The sequence below is a fragment of the Triticum urartu genome, chromosome 7A (assembly GCF_056163025.1).
Source record: "Triticum urartu cultivar PI428250 chromosome 7A, HENAU_Tu73, whole genome shotgun sequence".
Lineage (NCBI taxonomy): Eukaryota > Viridiplantae > Streptophyta > Magnoliopsida > Poales > Poaceae > Triticum > Triticum urartu.
In genome coordinates this window covers 694,732,949-694,744,342 of record NC_141879.1, presented here as the reverse complement: position 1 = coordinate 694,744,342, position 11,394 = coordinate 694,732,949, and the positions used below count along the sequence as shown (strand labels likewise).

At 46.0% G+C, this 11,394-nt stretch overlaps 1 protein-coding gene across 1 annotated transcript; it reads right to left on the bottom strand.

Moving 5' to 3' along the window:
- Window positions 1-463: 463 nt before the first annotated feature.
- Window positions 464-1,030, bottom strand: LOC147961636 (uncharacterized). Its single transcript, XM_087533883.1, has one exon. The coding sequence runs from the start codon at window positions 1,028-1,030 to the stop codon at window positions 464-466; it is 567 nt and encodes a 188-aa protein (XP_087390009.1).
- Between the last annotated feature and the right edge of the window lie 10,364 nt (window positions 1,031-11,394).

The window sequence follows — 11,394 nt, the reverse complement described above, 5'->3', positions numbered from 1 at the left end:
TCTGCTCCCCTGCAACACCACCTGGAAGAGGATGAGGAATTTTACCACGGAAACAGAGCGTTCCCGCAACCCGATCCTGATCCCAAGCTGTCGCCGAATAAGTCTACCGCTGCCTGCGCCACCACACCGCCTCCATCACCGCCCGACACGGACGCCCCAAAATCGCCGCCAAAAAGTGGGAGGGAAGGGAGGGAGAAAAAAATTTCCGCGCCGCTACACTGCTCTCCGAAGATCAGCCTGGCTCATGATACCCAATTGTAACACCCGGAGCTGGATCGAACTAAGGCATCTGGGGATCGAAACGCTAGGGTTCATCACCAGGAGCGTATATGGGTATCCGAGGCGAATATGCGAATATATTAGCTATAAAGTTTGTAGTTGATTCATTCATAGAAATGGCATGCCTTACAACAGGGGAAAGGGTGGCTTTATATAGCCAGCTACAAAACATAACGGTGAACAGTTACGGCAACGGAAAAGACAACAGTAACTGATAACGCTTCAGTCGGAGGTGAGCATAGCGAGCCGTCCGATCCCTTGACGTGCTTCCATCCCCGTCGTCCGCTATCTGAAGATGCTCTATGCTCTGAAGATTACACCAGCCTGACAGTGGGGATGGGCTCGACGTGGCGGGGAAGCTGCCGTGGACGCGGAGGTAGTGGCTGCCGGCGTTGCGGAGCCGGACGTCGTCCGGGAAGCCCCCGCCCCCGCCCCCGCCCCCGATGACCTGCCACATGACGGGCCCCGCCCCGGGCTGGTCATTTCTGCGCTGCTCGACGCGGAAGTGGCCGGGCCCGCGCGGCAGCGGCGTGTCCGTGATGGCGAGGTAGCGGCCGTAGGCTGCGCTGTGGAGGAGCAGGTACGGGTCGACGCCGTTGGCGCCATGGTAGAGGTGCACCGCCCAGGCCACGTTCAGTGTCGCGCAGTGCTGGCAGAGGGTGACGCTCTCCCCGTCGTCGGCGGCGAGGAGGTACTTGCCGCGCCTGCGGCTCCGCAGCCGCACGTGCTGCCTATCGTGGAACTGCTCCATCGGTCGCCGGTGTTGTGCCTCTTGGAGGTGGAGAGAGGGCGAGGAAGAGGTTCTTGGTTCGCTGGGGCTCCGTCCGGCAATGAGAGGAGAAAGAAAGCTGTTGGGTGAGGCGGTTACTTTAAGCGCCAAGCCGGGGTATTTCAAGGTGCCAGACGCCATGGCTGTTCCGGGCTTTGGGCACCAGCTGGGCTTCTCTGACATCTTTTTGGCCCAACCCATATCCAGAGCACTCTTACGGTCTTACCTTCACTCTCCCCTATTACCGAACCGAGGTGCTACCGCGTGAAAATTGGTTTCTCTAGCGGTTCTGGTAGAGGTAAATACATCAGTGGTGCTTCAATTTACCACGGATATTCGGTTTAGTGTCTGAACATAAAAAATTGTTGGAAATATGCCCTAGAGGCAATAATAAATTAGTTATTATTATATTTCTTGTTCATGATAATTGTTTATTATCCATGCTAGAATTGTATTGATAGGAAACTCAGATACATGTGTGGATACATAGACAACACCATGTCCCTAGTAAGCCTCTAGTTGACTAGCTCGTTAATCAATAGATGGTTACGGTTTCCTGACCATGGACATTGGATGTCGTTGATAACGGGATCACATCATTAGGAGAATGATGTGATGGACAAAGACCCAATCCTAAGCCTAGCACAAGATCATGTAATTCGTATGCTAAAGCTTTTCTAATGTCAAGTATCATTTCCTTAGACCATGAGATTGTGCAACTCCCGGATACCGTAGGAGTGCTTTGGGTGTGCCAAACGTCACAACGTAACTGGGTGGCTATAAAGGTACACTACAGGTATCTCCGAAAGTGTCTGTTGGGTTGGCACGAATCGAGACTGCGATTTGTCACTCCGTGTAAACGGAGAGGTATCTCTGGGCCCACTCGGTAGGACATCATCATAATGTGCACAATGTGATCAAGGAGTTGATCACGGGATGATGTGTTACGAAACGAGTAAAGAGACTTGCCGGTAACGAGATTGAACAAGGTATCGGGATACCGATGATCGAATCTCGGGCAAGTATCGTACCGCTAGACAAAGGGAATTGTATACGGGATTGATTAAGTCCTTGACATCGTGGTTCATCCGATGAGATCATCGTGGAACATGTGGGAGCCAACATGGGTATCCAGATCCCGCTGTTGGTTATTGACCGAAGAGTCATCTCGGTCATGTCTGCATGTCTCCCGAACCCGTAGGGTCTACATACTTAAGGTTCGGTGACGCTAGGGTTATAGAGATATTAGTATGCGGTAACCCGAAAGTTGTTCGGAGTCCCGGATGAGATCCCGGACGTCACGAGGAGTTTCGGAATGGTCCGGAGGTAAAGAATTATATATAGTAAGTGCTATTTCGGTCATCGGGACAAGTTTCGGGGTCACCGGTATTGTACCGGGACCACCGGAAGGGTCCCGGGGGTCCACCGGATGGGCCACCTGCCCCGGGGGACCACATGGGCTGTAGGGGGTGCGCCTTGGCCTATATGGGCCAAGGGCACCAGCCCCTAGAGGCCCATGCGCCAAGAGATGAGGGAGAGGAAGAGTCCTAAAGGGGGAAGGCACCTCCGAGGTGCCTTGGGGAGGAGGGACTCCTCCCCTGGCCGCACCCTTCCTTGGAGGAAGGGCCAAGGCTGCGCCCCCCCCCTCTCCCTTGGCCCTATATATAGTGGGGGAAAGGGAGGGCAACCATACCTAAGCCCTGGCGCCTCCCTCTCCCTCCCATGACACATCTCCCTCCTCCCACAGCGCTTGGCGAAGCCCTGTTGGAATCCCGCTACTTCCACCACCACGCCGTCGTGCTGCTGGATCTCCATCAACCTCTCCTCCCCCTTGCTGGATCAAGAAGGAGGAGACGTCGCTGCTCCGTATGTGTGTTGAACGTGGAGGTGCCCTCCGTTCGGCGCTAGGATCATCGGTGATTTGGATCACGACGAGTACGACTCCATCAACCCCGTTCTCTTGAACGCTTCCGCGCGCGATCTACAAGGGTATGTAGATCCACTCCTCCCTCGTTGCTAGATGACTCCATAGATAGATCTTGGTGACACGTAGGAAAATTTTGAATTTATGCTACGTTCCCCAACAGTGGTATCAGAGCTAGGTCTATGCGTAGTTTCTATGCACGAGTAGAACACATAGTTGTGGGCGTTGATTTTGTTCAATATGCTTACCGTTACTAGTCCAATCTTGATTCGGTGGCATTGTGGGATGAAGCGGCCCGGACCGACCTTACACGTACTCTTACGTGAGACTGGTTCCACCGACTGACATGCACTAGTTGCATAAGGTGGCTAGCGGGTGTCTGTCTCTCCCACTTTAGTCGGGTCGGATTCGATGAAAAGGGTCCTTATGAAGGGTAAATAGCAATTGGCATATCACGTTGTGGTTTTTGCGTAGGTAAGAAACGTTCTTGCTAGAAACCCATAGCAGCCACGTAAAACATGCAAACAACAATTAGAGGACGTCTAACTTGTTTTTGCAGGGTATGCTATGTGATGTGATATGGCCAAAAGGATGTGATGAATGATATATGTGATGTATGAGATTGATCATGTTCTTGTAATAGGAATCACGACTTGCATGTCGATGAGTATGACAACCGGCAGGAGCCATAGGAGCTGTCTTAATTTATTTATGACCTGCGTGTCAACATAAACGTCATGTAATTACTTTACTTTATTGCTAACCGTTAGCTGTAGTAGTAGAAGTAATAGTTGGCGAGGCAACTTCATGGAGACACGATGATGGAGATCATGATGATGGAGATCATGGTGTCATGCCGGTGACGATGATGATCATGGAGCCCCGAAGATGGAGATCAAGAGGAGCAAAGTGATGATGGCCATATCATGTCACTATTTGATTGCATGTGATGTTTATCATGTTTATGCATCTTGTTTACTTAGAACGACGGTAGTAAATAAGATGATCCCTCATAATAATTTCAAGAAAGTGTTCCCCCTAACTGTGCACCATTGCGACAGTTCGTTGTTTCGAAGCACCACGTGATGATCGGGTGTTAGATTCTAACGTTCACATACAACGGGTGTAAGACAGATTTACACACGCGAAACACTTAGGTTGACTTGACGAGCCTAGCATGTACAGACATGGCCTCGGAACACAAGAGACCGAAAGGTCAAGCATGAGTGATATGGTAGATACGATCAACATGAAGATGTTCACCGATGATGACTAGTCCGTCTCACGTGATGATCGGACACGGCCTAGTTGACTCGGATCATGTAATCACTTAGATGACTAGAGGGATGTCTATCTGAGTGGGAGTTCACAAGATGAACTTAATTATCCTGAACATGGTCAAAAGGTCTTCGCAAATTATGCCGTAGCTCGCGCTTCAGTTCTACTGTTTAGTTATGTTCCTAGAGAAAATTTAGTTGAAAGTTGATAGTAGCAATTATGCGGACTAGGTCCGTAAACTGAGGATTGTCCTCATTGCTTCATACAAGGCTTATGTCCTTAATGCACCGCTTAGTGTGCTGAACCTCGAACGTTGTCTGTGGATGTTGCGAACATCTGACATACACATTTTGATAACTACGTGATAGTTTAGTTAAACGGTTTAGAGTTGAGGCACCGAAGACGTTTTTGAAACGTCGCGAAACATATGAGATGTTTCGAGGGCTGAAATTGGGATTTCAGGCTCGTGCCCACGTCAAGAGGTATAAGACCTTCGACGATTTTCTTAGCCTACAAACTAAGGAGAAAAGCTCAATTGTTGAGATTGTGCTCAGATTGTCTGAGTACAACAATCGCTTGAATCAAGTGGGAGTTGATCTTCCAAATAAAATAGTGATAGTTCTCCGAAGTCATTACCACCAAGCTGCTTGAGCTTCGTGATGAACTATAATATATCAGGGACATATATGATGATCCTTGAGATATTCGCGATGTTTGACACCACAAAAGTAGAGATCAAGAAGGAGCATCAATTGTTGATGGTTGGTGAAACCACTAGTTTCAACAAGGGCAAGGGCACGAAGGGATACTTCATGAAACGGCAATTCAGCTGCTGCTCTAGTGAAGAAACCCAAGGTTGAACCCAAACCCGAGACTAAGTGCTTCTGTAATAAAGGGAACAGCCACTGGAGCAGAATTACCCTAGATACTTGGTAGATAAGAAGGCTGGCAAGGTCGATAGAAGTATATTGGATGTATTATGTTAATGTGTACTTTACTAGTACTCCTAGTAGCACCAGGGTATTAGATACCGGTTCGGTTGCTAAGTGTTAGTAACTCGAAATAAAAGCTACGGAATAAACGGAGACTAGCTAAAGGTGAGATGACGATATGTGTTGGAAGTATTTCCAAGGTTGATCAAATATCGTACGCTCCCTCTACCATCGAGATTGGTGTTTGCGTTGAGTATAGACATGATTGGATTATGTCTATCGCAATACGGTTATTCATTTAAAGAGAATAATGGTTACTCTGTTTATTTTAATAATACCTTCAATGGTCTTACACCTGAAATGAATGGTTTATTGAATCTCGATCATAGTGATACACATGTTCATGCCAAAAGATATAAGATAGTAATGATAGTACCACCTACTTGTGGCACTGCCACGTAAGTCATATCGGTATAAAACGCATGAAGAAGCTCCATGTTGATTGATCTTTGGAATCACTCGGTTTTTGAAAAGTTTGAGACATGCGAACCATGTCTATTGGTGTATATGCATGAAGAAACTCCATGCAAATGGACCGTTTGGACTCACTTGATTTTGAATCACTTGAGACATGTAAATCATACCACATGGGCAAGATGACTGAAAGCCTCGTTTTCAGTAAAATGGAACTAGAAAGCAACTTGTTGGAAGTAATACATTTTGATGTGTGCAGTCCAATGAGTGCTGAGGCATGTAGTGGATATCGTTATGTTCTTACTTCACAGATGATTTGAGTAGATGTTGAGTATATTTACTTGATGAATCACGAGTCTGAATATTGAAAGGTTCAAGTAATTTCAGGGTGAAGTTGAAAGATCGTCGTGACAAGAGGATAAAATATCTATGATATGATCATAGAGATGAATATCTGAATTACGAGTTTGGCACAGAATTAAGACATTGTGGAAATAGTTTCACAACTAATACAGCTTGGAACACCGTAGTGTGATGGTGTGTCCGAACATCATAACTGCACCCTATTGGATATGATGCATACCATGATGTCTCTTATCGAATTACCACGATAGTTTATGGGTTAGGCATTAAAGACAACCACATTCACTTTAAATAGGGCACCACGTAATTTCGATGAGATGACACCGTATGAACTATGGTTTAGAGAAACCTAAGCTGTCATTTCTTAAAGGTTTGGGGCTGCGACGCTTATGTGAAAAAATTTCAGGCTGATAAGCTCGAACCCAAAGCGGATAAATGCATCTTCATAGGACACCCAAAACAGTTGGGTATACCTTCTGTCTCAGATCCGAAAGCAATAAGGGATTGTTTCTAGAATCGGGTCCTTTCTCGAGGAAAGGTTTCTCTCGAAAGAATTGAGTGGGAGGATGGTGGAGACTTGATGAGGTTATTGAACCATCTCTTCAACTAGTGTGTGGCAGGGCACAGGAAGTTGTTCCTGTGGCACCTACACCAATTGAAGTGGAAGCTTATGATAGTGATCATGAAACTTCAGATCAAGTCACTACCAAACCTCGTGGGATGACAAGGATGCGTACTACTTCAGAGTGGTACGTAATCCTGTCTTGGAAGTCATGTTGCTAGACAACAATGAACCTACGAGCTATGGAGAAGCGATGGTGGGCCTGGATTCCAAAATGGCTCGAGGCCATATAATCCGAGAGAGGATCCATATATGAAAACAAAGTGTAGACTTTGGGAGAACTACTTGATGGTCGTAAGGCTGTTAGGTACATATGGATTTTAAAAGGAAGACGGACAATGATGGTAAATGTCACCATTAAGAAAGCTCGACTTGTCGTTAAGATGTTTTCCGACAAGTTCAAGGAGTTGATTGCAATGAGACTTTCTCACTTGTAGCGATGCTAAGAGTCTGTTGGAATTATATTAGCAATTAATGCATTATTTGTGAAATCTTGCAGATAGGATGCCAAAAACCATTGTTTCCTCGACGATTTTTGAGGAAAGGTTGTATGTGATACAACCGGAAGGTTTTGTTAATCCTGAAAGATGCTAATAAGTATGCAAAGCTCCAGCAATCCTTCTAAGGACTGGAGTAAGCATCTCGGAGTTGGAATGTATGCTTTGATAAGATGATCAAAGATTTTGGGTGTATACAAAGTTTATGAGAAACTTGTATTTCCAAAAGGGTGAGTGGGAGCACTATAGAATTTCTGATAAATATATGTTGACATATTGTTGATCAGAAATGACGTAGAATTTCTGGAAAGCATATAGGGTTATTTGGAAAGTATTTTTCAATGGAAAGCCTGGATTAAGCTACTTAAACATTAAGCATCAAGATCTATAAGGATAGATCAAAATTCTTAATGGTACTTTCAAATGAGCACATACCTTGACATGATCTTGAAGGTGTTCAAGATGGACCAGTCAAAGAAGGAGTTCTTGCCTGAGTTGTAAGGTATGAAGTTAAGACTTAAAGCTCGACCACGGCAGAATAGAGAGAAAGGACGAAGGTCGTCCCCTATGCTTAAGACATAGGCTCTACAGTATGCTATGCTGTGTACCGCACCTGAAATGTGCCTTGCCATGAGTCAGTCAAGGGGTACAAGAGTGATCTAAGAATGGATCACAGGACAGCGGTCAAAGTTATCCTTAGTAACTAGTGGACTAAGGAATTTTCTCGATTATGGAGGTGGTAAAAGAGTTCGTCGTAAAGGGTTACGCCGATGCAAACTTTGACACTAATCCAGATTATTCTGAATAGTAAACTGGATTCGTATAGTAGAACAGTTATTTGGAATAGCTCCAAATGTAGCGTAGTAGTTGCATCTACAAGATGACATAAGAAATTTGCGAAGTACATACGGATCTGAAAGATTCAGACCTGTTGACTATAACATCTCTCACAAGCATAACATGATCAAACCCAGAACTCATCGAGTGTTAATCACATGGTAATGTGAACTAGATTATTGACTCTAGTAAACTCTTTGGGTGTTAGTCACATGGGGATGTGACCTTGAGTGTTAATCACATGGCGATGTGAACTAGATTATTGACTCTAGTAAACTCTTTGGGTGTTAGTCACATGGGGATGTGACCTTGAGTGTTAGTCACATAGCGATGTGAACTGGATTATTGACTCTAGTGCAAGTGGGAGACTGTTGGAAATATGCCCTAGAGGCAATAATAAATTAGTTATTATTATATTTCTTGTTCATGATAATCGTTTATTATCCATGCTAGAATTGTATTGATAGGAAACTCAGATACATGTGTGGATACATAGACAACACCATGTCCCTAGTAAGCCTCTAGTTGACTAGCTCGTTAATCAATAGATGGTTACGGTTTCCTGACCATGGACATTGGATGTCGTTGATAACGGGATCACATCATTAGGAGAATGATGTGATGGACAAAGACCCAATCCTAAGCCTAGCACAAGATCATGTAGTTCGTATGCTAAAGCTTTTCTAATGTCAAGTATCATTTCCTTAGACCATGAGATTGTGCAACTCCCGGATACCGTAGGAGTGCTTTGGGTGTGCCAAACATCACAACGTAACTGGGTGGCTATAAAGGTACACTACAGGTATCTCCGAAAGTGTCTGTTGGGTTGGCACGAATCGAGACTGTGATTTGTCACTCCGTGTAAACGGAGATGTATCTCTGGGCCCACTCGGTAGGACATCATCATAATGTGCACAATGTGATCAAGGAGTTGATCACGGGATGATGTGTTACGAAACGAGTAAAGAGACTTGCCGGTAACAAGATTGAACAAGGTATCGGGATACCGATGATCGAATCTCGGGCAAGTATCGTACCGCTAGACAAAGGAAATTGTATACGGGATTGATTAAGTCCTTGACATCGTGGTTCATCCGATGAGATCATCGTGGAACATGTGGGAGCCAACATGGGTATCCAGATCCCGCTGTTGGTTATTGACCGGAGAGTCATCTCGGTCATGTCTGCATGTCTCCCGAACCCGTAGGGTCTACACACTTAAGGTTCGGTGACGCTAGGGTTATAGAGATATTAGTATGCGGTAACCCGAAAGTTTTTCGGAGTCCCGGATGAGATCCCGGACGTCACGAGGAGTTCCGGAATGGTCCGGAGGTAAAGAATTATATATAGGAAGTGCTATTTCGGCCATCGGGACAAGTTTCGGGGTCACCGGTATTGTACCGGGACCACCGGAAGGGTCCCGGGGGTCCACCGGATGGGGCCATCTGCCCCGGGGGACCACATGGCTGTAGGGGGTGCGCCTTGGCCTATATGGGCCAAGGGCACCAGCCCCTAGAGGCCCATGCGCCAAGAGATGAGGGAGAGGAAGAGTCCTAAAGGGGGAAGGCACCTCCGAGGTGCCTTGGGGAGGAGGGACTCCTCCCCTGGCCGCACCCTTCCTTGGAGGAAGGGCCAAGGCTGCGCCCCCCCCCTCTCCCTTGGCCCTATATATAGTGGGGGAAAGGGAGGGCAACCATACCTAAGCCCTGGCGCCTCCCTCTCCCTCCCATGACACACCTCCCTCCTCCCACAGCGCTTGGCGAAGCCCTGTTGGAATCCCGCTACTTCCACCACCACGTCGTCGTGCTGCTGGATCTCCATCAACCTCTCCTCCCCCTTGCTGGATCAAGAAGGAGGAGACGTCGCTGCTCCGTACGTGTGTTGAACGCGGAGGTGCCGTCCGTTCGGCGCTAGGATCTTCGGTGATTTGGATCACGACGAGTACGACTCCATCAACCCCGTTCTCTTGAACGCTTCCGCGCGCGATCTACAAGGGTATGTAGATCCACTCCTCCCTCATTGCTAGATGACTCCATAGATAGATCTTGGTGACACGTAGGAAAATTTTGAATTTATGCTACATTCCCCAACAAAAATATGCCGAACTGATTCTAAAACTTGGCACAAACCTGCAAATACGGTGATAATCCCATTTGTAGATGTCGACATCGCACGGTATATGGCTGACATGGCACTGACATGGCATGGGGCCCACTTATAGCAGTGAAAATAGGATTACTTGAATACTACATGTCTCAATGACTAGTGGGCCCGTCTGTCAATATCAGAAATTAAGATGAAAAATAGTGACGCACGGCTCACGAACCAGCGACCCGACGATAGAAAGTTGCGCTAACCAATTCTACACAGACCCTCCAATGGCAAATTCGCCTCCCGATCTTATTGTAGTTTTTTTAGAGGTATAGCTATAGTCCACATGAATTGGTATAACAACATAATCATGTGGTGAATAAACCATAGATGTCGTCATTAATAAAGAGTGTTTGAAAACATAGCTAATCTATGTGCATTAGTGTTTGATGCTCGACCTTCAAAAATAAACTTACAATTAACTAAACTAGCTAGCTAATGATACAACCATAAGTGCTATTAGTCCCTCTTTCAATGTCGCTCACGCTACTAGACAATACCTTATAAATAGATACTTAGCGGTAGCGCAGGGTCTGAAGCCGGCGCCAGTATTAATTAGCAGTAGTGCGGGACTAAAAGCAGCGCTACAGGTACATCTCAGTAGCAGCGCGGGACTGGAAGCAATGCTACAGGTACATCTCAGTAGCAACGCGGGCTGGGCAACCCGACGCTACTGCTAAACATCCCCTACATCACCCCCCCGAAGCAGGCAACAGTAGCAGCATTGGCTGCACAACTCACGCTGCTTCTAACCTCATAGCAATAGCACGGGACATGGACCACGTGCTACTACTACTTATACACGGGGCCAGCTTGTGGGCTCCGACTAGCAGTAGGGTTGACTTGGACCCCGTGCTATAAGTGATGGGCTTAGTAGTGGCGCGGATCCTTCCCCGCGCTACTGCTGTGCTACCCTTATCCTCTACAGCGCCCGTTGCTCACTCTCTCTCTCTCTCTCTCCCCCTCTCTCTCTCTCTCTACACAAATACAAAAATGTTTGAGGAAATTCTAAAAAAAACAATTGGTTTCAAACTTTTGTTCATATTTTTCTAAGATTTTTTTAAAATTTCAATTTTTTTAGTATTTTCCAGAAAATGTCAAAGAACTTAAATACTGTTCATGTTGAAAATTTTGTTTGCTCTTTTAAAAAATGTATTTGTTTTGATATCTGAGCAATTTTGAAACACATATTTTTTTTCTGAAATTTCTCTACAATTTTTTGAAATACAACTATTTGTAATTTTTTGAACAAAATTTGAAGAGGCGAA

What these genes read in the sequence shown, in the direction of transcription:
- LOC147961636 (XM_087533883.1), bottom strand. Translation starts at nt 1,030, where the DNA reads ATGGAGCAGTTCCACGATAGGCAGCACGTGCGGCTGCGGAGCCGCAGG.